General features: G+C 46.3%; 11 protein-coding genes across 11 annotated transcripts; 5 read left to right on the top strand and 6 right to left on the bottom strand.

Annotated features, from left to right (window-relative positions):
- Positions 1 to 28: 28 nt before the first annotated feature.
- asa1 (Astra associated protein 1 Asa1) lies at positions 29 to 1426 on the bottom strand (the record flags this gene model as incomplete). The annotated part of the gene is made up of 2 exons (XM_049255526.1): positions 29 to 1076; positions 1131 to 1426. The coding sequence occupies 2 exons, from the start codon at positions 1424 to 1426 to the stop codon at positions 29 to 31; spliced, it is 1344 nt and encodes a 447-aa protein (XP_049105488.1).
- Positions 1427 to 1932: 506 nt separating this feature from the next.
- On the bottom strand, positions 1933 to 4236 carry LOZ57_006509 (uncharacterized protein; the record flags this gene model as incomplete). The annotated part of the gene is made up of 4 exons (XM_049255525.1): positions 1933 to 2350; positions 2402 to 2566; positions 2619 to 3319; positions 3376 to 4236. The coding sequence occupies 4 exons, from the start codon at positions 4234 to 4236 to the stop codon at positions 1933 to 1935; spliced, it is 2145 nt and encodes a 714-aa protein (XP_049105487.1).
- A 1133-nt stretch (positions 4237 to 5369) lies between these two features.
- Positions 5370 to 7154, bottom strand: LOZ57_006508 (uncharacterized protein; the record flags this gene model as incomplete). Its single annotated transcript, XM_049255524.1, has 2 exons — positions 5370 to 5488; positions 5537 to 7154. 2 exons carry the CDS (start codon positions 7152 to 7154, stop codon positions 5370 to 5372), a joined length of 1737 nt encoding a protein of 578 aa, XP_049105486.1.
- Positions 7155 to 7803: 649 nt separating this feature from the next.
- Positions 7804 to 8692, top strand: LOZ57_006507 (uncharacterized protein; the record flags this gene model as incomplete). The annotated part of the gene is made up of 3 exons (XM_049255523.1): positions 7804 to 8047; positions 8109 to 8335; positions 8402 to 8692. The coding sequence occupies 3 exons, from the start codon at positions 7804 to 7806 to the stop codon at positions 8690 to 8692; spliced, it is 762 nt and encodes a 253-aa protein (XP_049105485.1).
- Positions 8693 to 9035: 343 nt separating this feature from the next.
- LOZ57_006506 (uncharacterized protein) lies at positions 9036 to 9695 on the bottom strand (the record flags this gene model as incomplete). Its single annotated transcript, XM_049255522.1, has 1 exon — positions 9036 to 9695. The coding sequence occupies one exon, from the start codon at positions 9693 to 9695 to the stop codon at positions 9036 to 9038; it is 660 nt and encodes a 219-aa protein (XP_049105484.1).
- A 352-nt stretch (positions 9696 to 10047) lies between these two features.
- On the top strand, positions 10048 to 11073 carry LOZ57_006505 (uncharacterized protein; the record flags this gene model as incomplete). The annotated part of the gene is made up of 2 exons (XM_049255521.1): positions 10048 to 10085; positions 10161 to 11073. 2 exons carry the CDS (start codon positions 10048 to 10050, stop codon positions 11071 to 11073), a joined length of 951 nt encoding a protein of 316 aa, XP_049105483.1.
- A 355-nt stretch (positions 11074 to 11428) lies between these two features.
- On the bottom strand, positions 11429 to 11767 carry RPB8 (DNA-directed RNA polymerases I, II, and III subunit RPABC3; the record flags this gene model as incomplete). The annotated part of the gene is made up of 1 exon (XM_049255520.1): positions 11429 to 11767. The coding sequence occupies one exon, from the start codon at positions 11765 to 11767 to the stop codon at positions 11429 to 11431; it is 339 nt and encodes a 112-aa protein (XP_049105482.1).
- Positions 11768 to 12070: 303 nt separating this feature from the next.
- Positions 12071 to 13307, top strand: ELP4 (Elongator subunit elp4; the record flags this gene model as incomplete). Its single annotated transcript, XM_049255519.1, has 2 exons — positions 12071 to 12518; positions 12592 to 13307. The coding sequence occupies 2 exons, from the start codon at positions 12071 to 12073 to the stop codon at positions 13305 to 13307; spliced, it is 1164 nt and encodes a 387-aa protein (XP_049105481.1).
- Positions 13308 to 14086: 779 nt separating this feature from the next.
- SEN34 (tRNA-splicing endonuclease subunit) lies at positions 14087 to 14995 on the top strand (the record flags this gene model as incomplete). Its single annotated transcript, XM_049255518.1, has 1 exon — positions 14087 to 14995. The coding sequence occupies one exon, from the start codon at positions 14087 to 14089 to the stop codon at positions 14993 to 14995; it is 909 nt and encodes a 302-aa protein (XP_049105480.1).
- Positions 14996 to 15574: 579 nt separating this feature from the next.
- LOZ57_006501 (uncharacterized protein) lies at positions 15575 to 16415 on the bottom strand (the record flags this gene model as incomplete). The annotated part of the gene is made up of 2 exons (XM_049255517.1): positions 15575 to 15768; positions 15857 to 16415. The coding sequence occupies 2 exons, from the start codon at positions 16413 to 16415 to the stop codon at positions 15575 to 15577; spliced, it is 753 nt and encodes a 250-aa protein (XP_049105479.1).
- A 347-nt stretch (positions 16416 to 16762) lies between these two features.
- On the top strand, positions 16763 to 17919 carry LOZ57_006500 (uncharacterized protein; the record flags this gene model as incomplete). Its single annotated transcript, XM_049255516.1, has 2 exons — positions 16763 to 17128; positions 17212 to 17919. The coding sequence occupies 2 exons, from the start codon at positions 16763 to 16765 to the stop codon at positions 17917 to 17919; spliced, it is 1074 nt and encodes a 357-aa protein (XP_049105478.1).
- Between the last annotated feature and the right edge of the window lie 830 nt (positions 17920 to 18749).

Raw genomic sequence — 18749 nt, 5'->3', positions numbered from 1 at the left:
TGACGTTTTTTTTATTGCCGCCTTGAATTCAATAGATATCCCATAAAGAAATTTTCCCGTCTTTAGAACCCACAGCTACCCAATGTGTGAGTGTTGCTTCGCGATGTCGTTGTTGCTTTATCCCTGCCAGAGATCCAGGTGAACTCCTTAATGTCAAAGCAATACTTTCAGGCTCTTTTTTAACTGGCGAAGCAACAGTGGAGTCAACTGGCGGCCTCATGCTCTTGATGTCTGGCTCAACGTATGCGAGGGAAACCGCATAGCAACCTTCCTTGTGCCATTTTAGTACAGCTAGTTCCTTTAGGCTCTTGCATGAATATACACGTGCTCTATTATCCCATCCAGCAGTGACTAGGATTCTTTCGTCGGATCGTATCGTCAAGCCCTGCTGGCCTGCATGCTTTGTATTAACTACTCTTACTGGTGCGTCGTTCTTCAAATTTGAGTCTCCAATTTCAACAGGAATCGGATGTTTAGCAATGATCGCATCGGCCGAGGACGTTAAAAAATATTTTTTATCAGTTGGAAAAATGTCCAGCGAAAGAATGGGTTGCGAGTGAGCACGACTTGAATATACTTTTTCCCAATTCCACGTCAACGTCGAAACAGTAGAATCAACTGTGTCTTCCGTAATAATAATGGGTCCTCGTTGTACATGGACCATAGCATGGCCATCTTCGTAACCAGATACAATATATAAATCAGCATTAGGCGAGAAAAAAAGCTGTAATGCCATTACCATGCCGGTGTTAATTGCTCTGTCCGCATGAAGGATGCACACTCTCTTCTGTGTGGGAAGATGAAAAATATCAATACCACCAGTATCCAAGGCATTTGGAACTGCAATAAACGTCTCACAGACAGAACTTGCCGTTTTTGCAGCATGACTTAAACTGGGTCTAGTGGTAATTGCAAAACCACAGAAGTTCAGCGCGTTCACGGTGACTGAGTAGATCAACCATGGTTCAGCTCTATTATCAGAAGTGGAATTCTCTTCAACAGGGAGCCTGTTATCAAGGATCTCCTCATCATCTGAATTTAGCCTCCATACACGTAGATAATTATCTCTTCCATGGCTGTAGGAAATATAAGTATATCGGCGAACGCAATACTAGTAAGAGAGTGCATACGTAAAGATCTTCTTTTCCTGAGTTTTAGACATCTCATCCTTTTCATCTCTGCTTTCAGTATTTGGCAAAGAATCAACGCTTTTGAGGTTGAGGATTGCTCCTTCATGAGCTTTCCAAGCTGCGACAGGACGTTTGGTAGTAATGTCCCAAATAATAACCCAACCATCCGCGTCTCCAGAAGCCAGCCTTACATTGTCGCTGTAAAAATGTATTGCATGCACTGCGGCAGCATGCCCCCGAAGAACGTACACTGGGGTAGCAGGAGGCCGCTGAGCCTGCGAATGCGACAAGTCCATTGTATGTTGAGAATAAGTTCGATTTTGGCCAATGGCTGGGGAACGGGGAACTAACTAAAAGGCTATTTCGGATTAGTCAGTACGCTCACATTGAAGTCTCACGGCTCTACTCCGTACGCAAAGAATGGGCTGAAAGTTCCGCCGCTATCTTTATGTTATAGCGTAGACATGTGTATACATGCTTATGTAACTCGTAACTGTGTAGTTATAGGATCTAGCAACTTGAAGATACAGATATCACGGTTGAATGGAGTAATTCAACCATGGCTACGCGAGTAAAAAGGAAATTAAAAAAAAAAAAAAAGTTTTCTATGTACATACATACGAGCATACGGCAAATTCGTGGTTATACTCAGAGTACGGAGTAAAGTTGGCATAATCGGATTATGCTAGTATATTATAACACAAAATATTCTGTTTATTCAAAACAAATCCAAATATAGTCATGAAAGTTGGCAGATCGTGGTCAGACCAACAGCTTCGGGTATCTCTTTTCCCGGGATTCCTTAATAAGAGCCGTAGTGGTAGTTATTCAGATGGTTACTGTGGGGGGCAACGTAATGGTTCTGGTACGGATGGTTGTCGAATGAAAAGTCGGCGGTCGCCATCAGCGGATTAACGATTCCCTGTGGCATCCGGGGCCTCGATGGGCCTGCACTAGGCAATGCAGAATTTAATAATGATGATCCGAGGTCGGAGGAAGGGCCAGCTGATGCCATTTGCTGTTGCTGATGAGGTGACATCTGTGTGGAAGTGCTATGCCAACCCCATTTTTCAACAAGTTCGTGCTGCAAGAAACCAACCTGCCAGCCAGTTTCCTTTATTATTTTATCCAACATTGTGATCACTTCTTCTTGTGCTTCCCTGCCAACGACGCATTCGGCCGCAATCGCCAGACACCGAATTGAAACGCTGGCAACGCCTCTATACTTTGATTAGCCACCATTCCTAGAGTTATTTTAACAAGTGGCTTACCTATCCTTTACATGCGCTACTATACCACAGATATCGTGAGCATGGCTGTGCTGCATCGAGAGCATCTCATCAGAATATGCCGATTCTGTGGGATGGATTTTTGCGAGTAGACAACAGGCAGTATGGTAGAATAGTCGTCCAACAATCGCAGAGCGTTTCACAAGCCTGGACATCGATATTAGAATATAAAAGAGCAACCATTTACGAATCAACTTACCAGACTTCAGGGAAGGAAGATTTCGAATTCGTTTGCCAAGGGTGTAAGTAGCCCAAAGGCATCATAGACCTTGGTGCACATCTCGCCCATTCATCACACCAGCCTCGCAATGAGTTCCACTCCTCACAACGTTGGTTTACACCAGGGTCGGCATTGCGATCTAGTGCTTGGTACGCCACACCAGCCCGATAGTTGGCGATCTTTGCGCATATATAAAGCATACGATGGGTCCAAAACTCTTCGTCACCCGCGATGCTTCCCTGGTTTAAAGTCATGTTCATGTCGATGTCCCATGTATCCGGATCCCAGGCCATTTTCCAATTAAAGTGAAGACAGCTCAATAATTCCATTCCAACGTTTAACCAAAAGCAGGCACCTCCAATACCGGTTGACTTGGCATTCCAACGACATTCTTTGATCAGTGCACGGGCACCAGCAATATGGTTCATTCTTTGCATGGCTTTCTCACACATCACCTCATAAACGTTCAATACTACGGCAGTAGTAGCACACAAGACAGTGTCCCGATTCGGATCCTGCAGACAGTTTAAAAGATCTCTAGTCGAAATATTGTAATAATATAGTGCCTTTTCTTCACCAAATGACGGGTTTACGAGAAATAAATGGCGGGCTCCACATGCTAGAAGAGCATTTAAAAGCATCGGCTCGCTAAGTGCGTGAAAAGGAAGTATTTGAGTGAACTACTCGTTTCAATTAGCCAAGAAAGATGCCTGAGTATTAGGTAGGTATTACATACATGTTTACCTGGGTCCATGGAATCCATCCAAAGGCCCACTTCCTCCACATATACCTGCATAAGTAGCACTTCTTCCGCTGTATTCAAACACGGTCGAGAATCATGAGAGGCAGTAAGGGGGTGTTTCGGGGTATCGAAAGGTGAACGTGCTATTGAGTGATCATGATACCCAGGTTCTGTTGGCGCCTGAGGAGTACTATGGAAAATTGGCTCAGCTGCTATATCCGGTTGTGACTGTTCAGAAAACGAGGTAAGAAGCGATGCACTTGTTAGCCCCGGGTGCGGTGTGGCCATTGTCAGCGAATCACGATATCCATATGTGGGCATTGGGCGTGGCTGCATTGATCCCTTTTTTAATAAGGGATACCGTTCATAGCCACCGAGATATTCAGATGCTATCTCACGCGACTCGTCACGGAAATTGACGTTCCAATCGTGACTCGATGGGACAGCATATGGTGGCGCCGCTACTTGTGTATCAATGAAATTAAGACGCACTCCACGCTTGCACAATCTGTCTGACTTCTGACAGTTCTGGCAACGAGGAAGTGTTTCATCGCATTTAAGATGTCGTTCTCTGCACGTTAAGCACCCAGTGCGCACTCGTTTCGGTTTAGGTGGGAGAGTCAGTTTTCCAATATTGGCTCCCGCTGCAGGAGTGCTACAAGCACCTAATGGCCCGCTGGGTTCTTGCCCTTGGGTTGTCCGCGGTAACCCCGAATCCACAGTCGCAGATATCTGGTATGGTCCCTCATTGCCGGAGTAATCAGGTAAGATGGGCACAGATGGTGGTGTGCCTAGGTTCAAGGGGATGTCGAACTCGTTCTGCGGAAGCAGGTGTCCCCCAACAGTTGATGACATTGGTATCGTCCAATGTCCTGTGGTCCATGCAAAATGTATAGTTGTACTCCGTAGAAACAGATTAATCGGAGAGGGGTATACCCCAAGGCGCAAGACTGCGCCCGATGTCTAACAGTGTTCCCCGTTCACAATCACATCTATCACGGTATTCAATACTAGAACCGTGTCCTCTGTAAAATTGTTGTCGCGTAGTAATTTGTTCAGGTACCACGGGTATGCCCAGTCGCTGTCGAAAAGGGCAGATTCGACGAGCCAAGGTTGATGTAGAATCGCTGGTATTCGCTTTCAGGGATTGGTTGTCGTTCCGGAGCTATCCGGAGGAGAGTAACTATACGGGTGATTGGAAGACTATTCTCGATGCTGGGGGTTCGAGGGCGCGCAAAGCGAGGGAGGGAGGTTCGCGGTTGCAGGGAACCTCGTTGTATCTGCGCGAATTCCATTCAATTACACGTTAGCTACGGTACCTTCAAAATGGAAAAACATACTGGATAAAAAAGCAACAAGAAATTCGTACTGATGCCTTTATGCGTGTTGTTGATGTATGTGCGGATGTCTCGACAAGCTATGAGTCCGTTCTGGATTCCGGCGCGTTGGTTCGTGGCTCAGTCAATATGTAACTAACTAGCGAGCGGGATGCCGAGAACACTGGAGGTGTAGCCGCACAACAGGCGACAGAGATCGATTGAACGCGAAGATGCGATGATGTAGTTACGAGGGTGGGTAATTAGCGGGGAGGGCCGGGTTTGGCAAGGAAGGGACATCACCAGTTACAGTGTTGAAAAGGCGTTTGGCACAGTGGCACTTGTGGCAGACAAGTTGTTTGGCATGAAGTCTTCATAGTTGTCCTCTTTGATAACTAACTAACCAGTGTCTAACGACATTTTGTGTTTCACATTGAACTCTTGAGACACTCGCCTCCATGATTCCATGAATCTAAGAACCCGAAATAATGAACGATCTGCTTAGCCACCCACCCACTCCAATTAGTTAACTAATCAATTGACTTCGTGCCGGTAAGCCGTGCAAATCTTCGGGTCAAATCTGATTTCCCAACACGAAGATTGCGGGAAGATACGAAATTCATATGAACCTACCAAACATTCCATGAGTGCTTCAACAATAGAGACTGCAACTTACTCCCTCCTTCGTAAAGGCGATAGCTTAAGGGGAACGATCAGAATAAAAACCATAGTTGACGAGAAAATTGTTGAGAGAAAGGTCACACGTAGCGCGTTCTCATATGCATAAATGACTTTTATACATCAGCAAAACTCTTTACCAAACTCCTTGGGCTGCGTACCTTCATTTCGATGGATTGGGTCAAGTTTTGCAATGGCAGCAACGGATTTCCGCACAAGACCAATAATCTCGGCTTTATTTACACCTGTAACCGACTGGTTCAAATACATGAGGAGGGATGTTTGGAGGGTCCAGCTGCTAAAGGCAATGCCCATCACGGATCCGAGGTTACGGAATAAGCCGAGCGTAGTCGTTGCAACCGCCTGTTCGTCGGAGCTAGTAGCGGCCAATACAGACAACAGTATCGCCGGGAACGCCAGGCCTTGTGCAAGGTTAGACGGGGCAATGGACAAAGAGGCTTTCCAACTGGGGGTATCTTTTTGCAGACCACTCATAGACAGAGTCCCTAGAATAAAGCACACACTTCCTAGTAGAAGCGGAGGCTGTAACCGTCGTGTTGCGGTTATTAGAAAACCGGTAAGCACGCTGCTTATCATAAGTATCACAGAGGCTGTAACAAGGTGAAAACCCGCGTCAGTGGCAGACTCTAGTTTAACCGCTTGGAAGTAGAGGGGAGCATTGAATAAGATTGTATTGCTGGTGAAGCTCGCAAAAAAGTTGCCGAGTATTAAATTCGCGCGCGGAACACTGAAAAGGAGTGGCAAAGGCATCACAGGCCGTGTTGCGTTGCGCTCAACTGTGATAAACAATGCAGTGATGAAGCCACAGGCGATCAACGAGGAGATGACCAGCGGATGGTTCCATGATAGCACATTTCCTCCCAAATTGATGCCTAGCATCAACGCTGTTACACCAGCTACCAGTAAGAACGATCCAGCAAAGTCGATGGATTTGATAGCCTGTAGCAAAGAAAATTCCTCCTTGTGTGCAAATTGTGGTCCAAGAAAAGCCGGCGTGGTAAAATAAGCCACAATCAGATATGTGAAAATCAAAGGCAATTGGATGGCAAATGTAGCTCTCCAGCCAAAGATGTCCGCTAGAAGGCCTCCGAAAGCAAGACCAAGGGATGAACCAGTCCCGAAAGCAAGATTAAGATATGATTGATAGATCCCTCTATACTCAACATAAATGAGGTCTGAACTCATTATCATCCCAAGGGAGATAACGCCACCAGCTCCAAAGCCACAGAACGCTCTTGCGATGATAAAGCTCTCGATACTCTGAGCAAGAGCACACCAAGCAGTTGTAACAAAAAACATCATAATTGAGAATAGGTAAACTGGTCGCCGACCAAAAGTATCGGAAAGTCGGCCAAAAACAGGCTGAAATGCTGTACATGTTAAGAGGAACCCAGTCGACAGCCACGAAGCGGAATTTGCGGCTCTAAAATGCGAAGTGACAACAGGGTGTATCGAGGCCATCAGGGTAGAATCAAAAAAAGCAACGATATACGAAAACAAAATGCCAGCGAAGATGGTCCAGAACTGAGCGGTACTAACATCAATGAAGTGACTAGCCTTCGGTATGATTTGGCCCACTGGAGTAGGAGTTTCAATTTCTTGCAAAGCAGTTCTACTTTCATCTCTGTGAGGGTTTGGTTGAACTGTGGCGAAACCTGGCTCTAAGGAGGACTTCTTCATATCCGGCTTCTTAGTCTTCGCATTCTGGAGTAGCGGTGTTATTTCTGAGGCATTCTGAGACACAACCTGGTCGCCCATCGCCTCTGCGTATGTCAGTTTGTGTCGACTTCTGCAAGCCTGGGTAATATAATTGCTGTCAGTTGACGAAATCTACTGAAATACTCCACCTGACCACCGTCAGTGGCCGCCACTGCTGAGCTGCAATTCACCATCGTAAAGCCTTGAGGTGACGAGCACCCAAAAGTGCACAAGAAAGCCCAACTTGCCTGGTGAAGTTCTTCACTTACTCTCCCCGCTCCTCGAGCCAAAAGACTGGCTCTAAGCTGTTGGATGACGATGGTTCCGCCGTTGTGCCTGGGGTGAGCTTGATGTGTTTAAAGTTTGAGAGCCTTGATCCCCGATGTCGCGCCGAACTTCGAATTCCGGCGGAGCCGACATAAAGTTTGCCGATAAGGGCGGCGATAAGTCGGTCATGTGCCCAGATGAGTCATTCTGCCGCTGTCTAGGCCGAAGCGGTAAAGGGCCCAGGCCAATGGGAGGGGCCATCGTGGATCTCGGCCGTGATGCGTCAGAGCATCGTGAACCATTGGAACCAGCGGAAAGGTATCTGGAAGCTCCTTAAAACCAAGCGCGGTTATGGGGAATTTCACCCCTCTTTCTTTACATCGGTCTTTCCCCCATATTTTCTGTCCTCCTTGACATTTATATCTGTTGCCGGCCAGGAGCCATGAGACCACCACTTCGAATCGCCGTGCTTGAGTGCGATGAGCCGTTGACGAATACCAAAAATAAGTACGGCGGTTACGGCGGTGTATTCGAGGCTTTACTACGTGCATCTGCGGCGACTCTAGACCCGAGTGATGCGATCGACACCGACTCGGGCTTGCAGATCTCCAAGTGGGACATTGTGAACAAGAGCGACTCATATCCCAAGCTAGAAGATATTGATGCGGTACTGATATCAGGAGCAAGTGCGTCCTTTGATCTTGTGTTTCATTTACTACAAGTATGCAGCTAACCCTCATGTCATAGGATATAATTCGTATGATAGTACTCCCTGGATATTGAAGCTTGTCGACTTTACCAAACAGATCCTTGCTCAAGATCGCGTCCGCGTGATTGGCGTCTGCTTTGGCCACCAAATCCTTGGAAGGGCATTAGGCGCTAAAGTCGGTCCAAACGATGCTGGATGGGAAGTCTCGGTCCATGATATTAACCTCACAGAGGAAGGAAAGAAAATACTCGGCTTGGAAAAATTGGTGCATACTTCTCAATGTCCTTTCATTACCATCAACATCCGTCTAACATACCATTTTTACCTTTAGCGTTTGCAGCAAATGCACCGCGATATAGTCCATAACTACCCGCCGGCAGTTATTCCGCTTGGTTTCACGCCCCGATGTGAAGTACAAGGGATGTACTCACCTCGCCGATTTATATCTGTTCAGGGTCACCCTGAATTTACTGAAGAGATTGTCATAGAGCTTTTGCATACTCGTAAATATATGGGCGCCTTCCCACCCGGGATCTATGAGGAGGGAATGGAGAATGTCGCAAGGGAACATGATGGCATCGCCGTGGGGAAAGCCTTCATTCGGTTTGCGGCTGAGGAATGACCATAAAACAGAATCATCGTGCAGTATAGAGTATCCCGAAACACGGGGGTATTTCAGTTAATTCTGATACATAACCGGCATAACCCCCCAGAACTTGATTATGCTATATAGAAGCTAGCGCGACTTGGTGATACCATTAATTCTTTACTTAAAAAGAATAAGACCAGAAAGATTCAAAAATATATCAGACCGCTTGAAACAATCCGATACATACATGCTCCCAGTCCGAAAGGCTTCAAAGGAATATATACACATATATAATTCATAGGAGCATTATAAGTTGACACCTTTTGCCAATATGCTGCATTCCAGTATCAACAACCAGTCATAGTTGAGAATATCGCTACTCAGTTCCTTCTCTTTCCAAAAATCCTGGGTCGGTATCTATCCTTCTTTCGAATTTTGCCCACCAGTCTCGGAAACTTTTCAGCGGTACCATCTCTTCCCGGCCGTTCAACGTCGCAAAACTCGATAGAAAGTTAAACGCATTTCCAATGATCCTTTGTGCTAGTAGTTTTGTTGATATATTTGGTCGTTGCTGTGCATCAGTCTTCTTGATGAGCTCCGTAGTCTCTGACAAAGCTTTCACCTTGGCAGCAACATCAGACGTAGGCTCAATTGATATCCCTAGCGTGACAGTCATCTGGACATTAGGGGAAGGCGGGACCCCTTCGTCGACCATTTCATCTTCCTCCTCCGCTTCCGTGCGTGGCCGAACAGGATCGTTGACTCTGAAGATTGCGGAAGGCTTGTCATTTGCGAGTGCTCCAAGAAAGCGGAATCCCTGGAGGTTGTTATCTTGATTGGTTGAAAAATGTATATATACCGCCGCTGCAGCGTCTGGAGGAAGTGTAATGCCAGGGAGAAGAAAAACGACTATATGTGAGAACTTGGGCCATGCAGGGAATGTGAAAGCGAAGTTCGTCGCAGGAGAATTAGGATCAGACTGAATAGTGGCAGGATTTGTAAGACATGGCCGACCCGGTAAGACGACGGAGAACATCTTGAGTTTCACCAATTGTTAATGGTGGGTAGATGCGTAAAAGTTGAAAGAAAGAGAGCTGAGGTGCCCAACCACCGTTTCCTACGCCGTAAGATGGGACAGCTCGTTAGTAGTAAGAGCTCCTAAAATTGCGACCAGCACATTGAACATTCATTATAGCTTCAATGCCAAAGACACGACAAGGCAGAGCTTGTAATATTCACTACGGAGTAGAAGCTGGTGGAAGCGGGCGATTGTTTCCTTGGATGATGTAATCGCACAGGCATCGCGGGGTATTCGACAGGGCCCGCCAGTATTATCATCACGAGCGCGACATATCTCTGTTCTGCGGTTGGCTGCAGAGTCGCCCAATATGAAGTCATATCTGGATCTAGTCAACGAGTGTGATAGGTTAGCTTTAATTTGCAGTTCTCTCCATGCATCTACGAAGAGGTCACAGAAGTTTGCTGATCTTTTCCCCGATAGGTTCCCTTACTACCAAGATGACCCCATTTACTACAAGCAATACGTCTCCAACTATTACTCTTTCAAAATATCAGGATGTATTGCACGACTTGGATATATTCCTAAAGCTGTCGTGCAAATATTCCCTTGGCCAGCAGGTATCTGGGAAATAAATGACGAGTTGCGAACTGTCACGCTCCTCGCTTCTGACACCGCAACAGTACAACAGCGCGATGAACTCCTTTCTCGTACTTTAGTTGCTGCAGCGGAAAAGGATGTGTTTGAAGTCCTGCGTGGCTGGCGTAACGAGCTGTATCCGATATATGGACCGGGCAAGAAATTGCTGGCTAGCATTGAACGTTCTGGAAGCAATCTGTTTGGTATCATGACTTATGGTGTACATATGACGGTCTATGTTAAAGATGAAACTGGACTGAAAATTTGGGTTGCTCGACGGGCAAAAACAAAACAAACCTATCCTGGGATGTTAGACAACACTGTTGGGGGTGGAATCAGCACCGGCGAGGAGCCATTCGAAAGTTTAGTCCGCGAGGCCATAGAGGAAGCTTCTCTGCCCGAAGATCTGGTCAGGGCAAACGCGCAGTCGGTTGGTTGCGTTACATACACGTATATTCGAGATTCACGAGCAGGAGGTGAGACTGGACTTTTGCAGCCTGAGTGTGAATATGTCTACGATCTCCAGGTTGAGCCACATGTGATTCCAAAACCGTGCGATACGGAAGTTGAAGGCTTTTTCTTGTGGAGTATTGACCAAGTAAAGTCTGCGCTAGCCAATGGAGAATTCAAGCCGAATTGCGCAGTTGTGATAATAGACTTTTTTATTCGGCATAACATCATAACTCCAGAAAATGAGAAGGACTATTTGGAAATCCAGGCGAGAATCCATCGCCGCCACGAAGTTCCCACGACTTAGATTTTTTCGACATCGATGTCCCTGTTTGTATTTAGACAAAGATAACCTGAAGAGACCATTGATACCTAACCAGATAGAACACCAACGCTAAATGCAAATCACCAGAAACTTGCTATCAGCCACAAGACCTTTTAATGTCGAGTATCGTTCTTCATATGTGCCGCTTATTTCTTTATCAAAAGATACAGATAGTCAATTCGCAGAGGGCTCAGCTTTTTGTAGGGTCCATCCAAAAATAGCAACAAACCGCCAAAAGAAACAAAGACGGTCCTTATTTTGCGAAATATTTTGTTAGCCTGAAGGGTTCCCCATTGTAGAATGCGACCCAGACTACAGTCAAAATTGACAGATACACTCACATATTTCCAGCAGTGCTACTATCTTCAAACCGATATACCTTTCCATAGCACACATAATCATAGTCATTTGCTAACGTAGTTTCGCCCATTCCCACGTCCCTCCATGCTGCACGCCGCCCTGTGTTTTCCTCTTTGCCGTCCAAGGATAATGTGGACGCCAGGGCAAGTGATAAAGAATCCCCAGGAGTGCAAGGGTAGAGTTCCGTATTGACGTCTAGGGTGAAAGTGACCAATTGGTCTGTCGAGGTACAGCTGATCCGAGAAACGCGGTCATATTTTTGAGCATTGACGGCGGTGATTGTGAAGGTGTCTTCGAAGAGTATTGGGTCAGACATGGCAGGACCTAGGAAGAGTGTTCCTCTTATTTCAGGGCGTATGAGAAGAGATGATGCCTTTAACGGCGATATATCCTGAGTAGAACACCACCTGTTTGAATATTGTCTAAAGAGAACTTTGTATGATTGAAATCTGAAGAGTACCTTATCTTGTTAACTACCCAGTAAGTTAGCTAGACTGCATTGGGAAATATTTAGTGCCGTTTTAATCTACATCCTAGTCCTATGAAATATATGGCTGGACTCGCATGATTTCCTCGCTCTCAACATAAGGTTCAATTTCGCCCACTGGGCGGCCAAATCATGTCTTTTCGCAGGAGGAATATCGGTCTATCTACTGGCATCCCAAGAGGTAGCTCCTCCAGCATTTCTTCCGGCCAAGGAGAGCCTACCCCGCTAGGACTTCGGCCTTCGCCAGTTGATGGTCGACAAACTACCTCTACTGGAACTTCCACCCTGGACAATTTACTCGCAGGACACGGTGGTCTAGCGCTTGGGACATCCCTTTTGATTGAAGAAAACGGAACTACTGATTATGCGGGCGCATTACTGAGATACTATGCGGCAGAAGGAATTGTTCAGGAACAGCATCTCCATGTTATTGGATTTGGGCCCCCGTGGGCAGCGACTTTGCCAGGCCTGACCGGAGCATCGGAAACAGCTGACGAGAAACCGAAAAATGAAAGGATGAAAATTGCATGGAGGTATGAAAGGTTAGGGGATTTTAGTGCAGGGATCGTTCCTGCCAGAGGTATGTGGGCCTTTTCCCACTATTCAAATCTTCAAATATAACTTGAGCGCCTAACTCGCTACGTGCGACTCAGCTCCTGCTCCGGCTGTAGATAGAGGGCCACAGTCCTCAACTTCACCCCTACCGGCACCCGCTGTATTCTGCCATACATTCGATTTGACAAAGCGCCTGGCACACCCCGGGTTATCTTCCATACATTTTATTCCTCTTCCCCAAACCACACATCCGGGCAATCCGTTTTCGTTGGTAATTCAGCAATTATCCGAAGCGATATCAACGTCCCCACAACATACAGTCCACAGAGTAATCGTACCATCACTCTTGTCGCCCGCATATTACCCGCCCCTTGCTAGCAGGCCTGACTTTGTTCTCCAATTTTTACATTCAGTCCGAGCGCTATTATCCTCCTACTCAAATCGTATGACAGCGATGATATCTCTGCCACTTTCTCTCTATCCGCGGTCTTCGGGTCTTGTGCGATGGATTGAACTGCTGAGCGACGGTGTTATTGAATTGACGCCCTTCCCCCATTCTGCAGATTCAGCCTCGTCAACAGCTACCGGTGCTGCTACGGCACAAGAGGAACCACCTAAAGGAATGCTTAAGATCCACCGTCTTCCGATTTTCCATGAGCGAGGCGGAGGAGGAGATCGGAACACTGGTGAAGACTGGGCCTTTAGCTTCAGCAGGAAAAGGTTTACAATTAAACCCTTTTCATTGCCTCCTGTAGACGGTGATAATGAAGCACAGCAGGGCGATACTTCATCCAAAACAGATCTCGAATTCTGACGCATTCCTATCGTACATGATAGTCGTCTTCATATGCAAGGTCTTCACGGGCTAAATCGTCCAATTCAATCTGCTCTGAGAGTGCCGCGCCACTGCCAGTCATTGTTCGTAAATAATGCCGATCATAGATCCCACCGCGATGTTCGCCTCGAAATTCTGCGAACCGAAAGCCGAGAAATGATGGACAAAGCACGACGACGATACAAGCTAACATCATTAGTTATGAACAGCGACCAGACAGGCAGACTTCATACTTCCAAGAACCAACGCCGCTGCTAATATAGCAAGGCTGAAAAGCCACAAAACCCCCATTTTTGCGGGTGCCAGATGTGCATTCACATCTGTTGCTCTGGCCTATGACAGAAATGGTGTCTCTAGGTGGCCGAAATAACGGTCACGTGATATTTCAGATTAGTCATGGTTCTCACCAATAAGGTTCATTAACTACTTAACTGCTACCGCCTCGCACATTTTGAGTAAAAATCTTCCTTGAAAGTCGATATTACTCTTCAAGAACACGAGGAGTTTCAGTTGTAGCTTATCTATATTGTAAGTCAACTTTTATACTGAAATCCCGTTGCTTACATGATTAACTTCAATACATAATCTGTCAATCCCCTGAAGTCCAGAAGGACACTATATGACTGAGAAACGTATCAATACATGATTCAAGCTACAACTTGTCGCTCGCTATTTTTCTCTCTATATATATTATTCAGGAACTAACTAGAGTGTCATCAGGTACCACAACAGTTTTCTGGCTTAAATTATCGCTAATAATGCCCAATTCACCTCACCTCCCAATACCTATTTCCTTAATATTAGGCCATTTTTTCCTCTTTTCGGCTGATGCAGTGGCATATTTACGTCAAAAACACAATATTTGCGGTGTCCTCATTGGAACGTTACCGCAAATACCACAACAAAACATTTTTCTAGGCCTTCCCGTGGAATTAATGCCAGAAGAGGCCAGACTGCTGGTCGAAAAAAAGGTGGCGTATATTGTGGACGATGGGCAAATTCACAAACATGGGTTAAAGTCTCTAGCCGCTGAAGACCGTCGGCGCTATCTTCACAGCCTGCGGCAAGAGGGGCGCGAAGCAGCTCTCTCTCAGGCTCAGAAAAAAGAACATCTGAGGGAAAAGGCTCTCAAACAAAAAATTTCCAAGACGCAGGCACCGAATGTACCAGATCTGCTTGATAGCCAAGATCGAAGCGATGCCTCGCGCGATCTACTCTTTGATTCTGAAGCTAATACTAATGAGAAAACAACATTCAGGGCATCAACAGGCACAGAGCTAGCATTTGGAATCACACCCGCAGATTCTCACGCTCTCGTTCCTAACCCTCCACCCATATCCGAGGGTTATTTGCCAAGCGTCCCTTCATCTTATGCATTATACACGCATTTGCATTCGCTGGGGTATTTTCTCTCCCCGGGGCTTCGATTTGGATGTCAGTACATGGCTTATCCGGGTGATCCACTTCGATACCATTCTCATTTTCTCGTTGTTGCCTCGGCGTGGGATGAAGAAATAGACCTCATGGATTTGGTGGTGGGTGGTCGTCTGGGAACTGGTGTAAAAAAGGGGTATCTAATCGGTGGTGAAATGCCCATGGAAGAAAAGGAAGCATTGGTCGATACAAGGCAAATCAGGGCTTTCAGCTTAGAATGGGCTGGAATGTGAAGCAAAACCAGCGAAATCTTTGATCTTTAGAAATATTTAATGTTAAATTACTCTATGAAGCTACTCCTAACACACGTGCAGCACTTGGGAGACACAGAAGGGGGTATTGTGTCTCCTCAATACCAGTATACTACCGGAAGAAGTACTCCAGGCGGGGAACCTTGGGTATAAATCTTGTTCTTCGAGAACCAGGTCTCCAGGAAGGTTATTAAGAATGTGCGCACTTGCCCTCGACCCTCACGATCGAGAGACAATACAAGGGCAGCAATTTTTTCTTTCATAAAATTCGATGCACCCTCCACGACCTAGCAGTGGACATAAAAATTGCTTTCTATCGACGTTGCCAGAATTATCGGAGGATTTCCAGTAAACATAAGAGTTGTGGCAGCTTCATCATCTTCTTCTGCCACAAGGGGTTCAATGGGTATGTATTATAGGTATTTGAACCTTTAACCATTCAAACCCAGCTCTTATAGATAAGAATGCTAACTAAAGAATATATTCTTTAGTTAGCATTCTTATCTATAAAACAACGTTCAGATAGGTTCATGGCATAGTACAGCTCACTTTATCCAATCTTCAAATATAATCAAGACTTCTCCATTTGAACTTTTTATTCGCCCGGTCTGCTGCACGGTTCTCGAATTGGCTTCCATGGAGCTCGAATATCAACTTCTTTGAAGTCGTTGGAATATCCATCGACCCATCGACCAGACACGAAGCAGTGGGCACTGGAATTTCGAATTTGAAGACCGTATGCTCCTTTGGTATTGCTGCAAGTTTGCGATATCAGCTTTCCCCCAAGCCTATACGAATATGTAGAAACAAAAGGATACACTCAAGGAATGCCTGCACACATACTCTTTTTCTCATTTTTCTCTGTAATTAGTACAAATGCAAATTTCAAATCACGAGCGACGATGCCCTTCACTCCCACCCTGCTTACGCATTTACTCCGGACGACCTGAAGCTCTGCACCATGGAAGTCTGCGCTCGCAAGCTTCGCGCCATGAGCTGTTGCTGTGACTATCTGTGCTGAACTCGGTTTCTTTCCCGTATCGTGTTTCAATTCCAGCACATCCCACATGTATTCAATCCATAAACCATTAAGCTTCTTGAATATTTCATATTTTAGCTCTTCTTTTGGCAAGTCATGGACTTTCAGAGCACGTTTCTCTCGCGCTGTGAGGGGCTTGGGTTTTTGTTTGCGCAGGAAATACTCTTTCTTACGAAGACGATGGAGCCGTCTTCGTTCTCTGCTGTCTGCTGGTGTAGGCGAAGTTGGCCGTAAATAGAGTGGTTTCTGTCTGACTTTCTCGGCAAATACCTGATCTGCAGTGTCGGGGGAATGGGCGCGAGAGAGGAGTTGGTGCGCGATATGGGACTGCGGCAAGCTAGAGGTCTGCCGGCTGTTTGCCATGCTATCAGCTGGGAGGCCTATTCAGAGACACAAGCGAGTTTAATCTCAGACAAGGCTGTGTTGCTGCTGTGTCTTCTCAAGGGCTTGTTGCATGATGGTGGTTTCGAGTCTTTCGACTTTTGAGGCAAAGCAAGCTGTGGGCGCCACGCCGCCCGTGACTGGTTCCACTTGGGGCCGAAGGGCAACTAAAGCCTTCCAGCCCTCGGCATCTTCGACTTCCCCGCGCGTGGAGACATGCCATAAAGATCCAGTATCAAGCCGACCACGATGCTGCGATTCGTTATAGCAAGCTTCTCGCTTTGGGAGCAGGCGTGCTTGAATTCTCGGCCTCTAGTCAGTTGATCAACATGTCGTCCTACGAAGACAATTTTACCAATATTCCCCCCTTTCCGGACAACGTTGTCACCGCTCCTCTACTTCGCCTTTCTTTTGACAAACTGCTGAAAAATGACGAAAGCGAAGTCGAACGTTTTTGTACTGCCTGCGAGGATCTGGGCTTTTTCTACCTAGATTTCAGGGGCACGAATCAAGGCAATACAATACTCGACGAAGCAGATCAACTCTTCGCTCTCGGTGAACAGCTCTTTGATCTTGATTTAGAAGACAAGAAGAAATACGATTTTAGCAAGCAAAATTCGTATTTCGGCTACAAAGCTGCTGGAGTAGCCGTAGTTGACCGAAACGGAAATCCTGATCGCAATGAATTCTACAATGTTCGTATACATTCATAACTTTACCTATCAAGGCGTTAATCTGCAACAAAATACCAAAATTTGCAGCGCTAAACCATCTTTAGGTATCGAAGGACGACATTCTTGATGTTGCTACTCACTGGCCCGCGCCTGATGTGTTGAGCCAGTCCAAGCCCTTGCTCAAATCGTTCATGACCAATGCCCACTCCATTGTTAACCTTATCCTCGACCTACTAAATGGTCATTTGGGACTGCCTGCCTCGACGCTCGTCAACATGCATCGCCTGAACCACGCCACAGGCGATCAAGTGCGCTTTATCAAAGCGCCACCGCAGCCGGTGGACGATCGGCGCGTTGCTCTCGGGCAGCACACTGATTTCGGTAGCGTGACCGTCCTTTTCAACCGTGTTGGTGGCCTACAAATCCTCCCACCCGGCAGGGACTCAGAGTGGTGTTATGTCCGTCCTCTTCCAGGCCATGCGATCATCAACCTTGGTGATGCCATGGTCAAGTTCACAAACGGCCTGCTCAGATCTAATATACATCGAGTTGTGTCTCCTCCTGGACTTCAGGTAGACACTACACGGTACAGTCTTGTTTACTTCTCGCGCCCCGAGGAAGATGTACTCTTGAAACGGCTGAGTGGTAGTCAAAAAATCCCCCCACTTGCAGAAGGTGTTGTCGAAGAAGACATCAAGAGCAAAGACTGGATTGTTCGGCGAGGCTTAGGCAACAGGATTGATTTACACAAGGAAATCGATTATGAAAAGAACATGGGTACCGAATTGCAAAGTCAACGACTTGGCACATAGTCTAGAGCTCTACGTCGAGGTGTATTCTATAAACTTGAGCACCTCCAGCAGGTTAATAATGGTACAGTTTCTTCCCCCCCCCCCCCCTTTTTTTTTTTTTTTTGGTGATTTGCCAACCCTATTTTGGTATACTCTAGTTCAATTTCTGGTCATTCACTCTTCTCTCATACCGCATGATCAAATCAATTCTTTCTGCACCGATGGTCTCACCAGGGACTAGAATGGAACCTTCAAGCCATCACATGGCGAAGGGGTATCACGCCTGCTGGTTTTCTATGTCAGTACACGGCTTTCTGATCGCCAGTCACACTGAGTTCATGTATACAAGAAGCACCTTACGTTTCGAGACTAGCTCTAGTACTTGAAGCTTGTACTCGTACTCCTTAGACCATTTGTGTTTGATTCATTATGATGTAAACTGGCTGGTGACTCCAAAATACCTTCCAAATTTCTAACTAGGGCTCGCCTGCTCGCCTTTCCAACTAACTTGTCAGAGACATGTGTCATGGTGCCACCCCATATTTGTTGGCCGGATAAAGTGGAATTCTTTTCTAGGCTCTTGTAGTCGAGCCTGGCCAGAATACATTTTGATGCAGGGTGCGACACTACGACTCGTGACGACAGAAATGGGTCATATCCAGATGCTCCAGTATTTGCTTAGCCATTCTTTCATGTTGGTCCCATTATTGTTTAGAATGATTCCCATGGTTATTGAGCAAACTTTTAATTTTAGTTGTATTGTAGAGATTCGTATCCGATCGTAATCGATGGGGTGACATCTCGACGATGTTGCACCAACCGGCACTGCTTTTAAGAAGAAACCAGCCTCC

Source organism: Ophidiomyces ophidiicola (genome assembly GCF_022830035.1).
Source record: "Ophidiomyces ophidiicola strain CBS 122913 chromosome Unknown scaffold_45, whole genome shotgun sequence".
NCBI lineage: Eukaryota > Fungi > Ascomycota > Eurotiomycetes > Onygenales > Onygenaceae > Ophidiomyces > Ophidiomyces ophidiicola.
The sequence above is the reverse complement of the archived record's forward strand: the minus strand, read 5'-3'. Positions and strand labels throughout refer to the sequence as shown.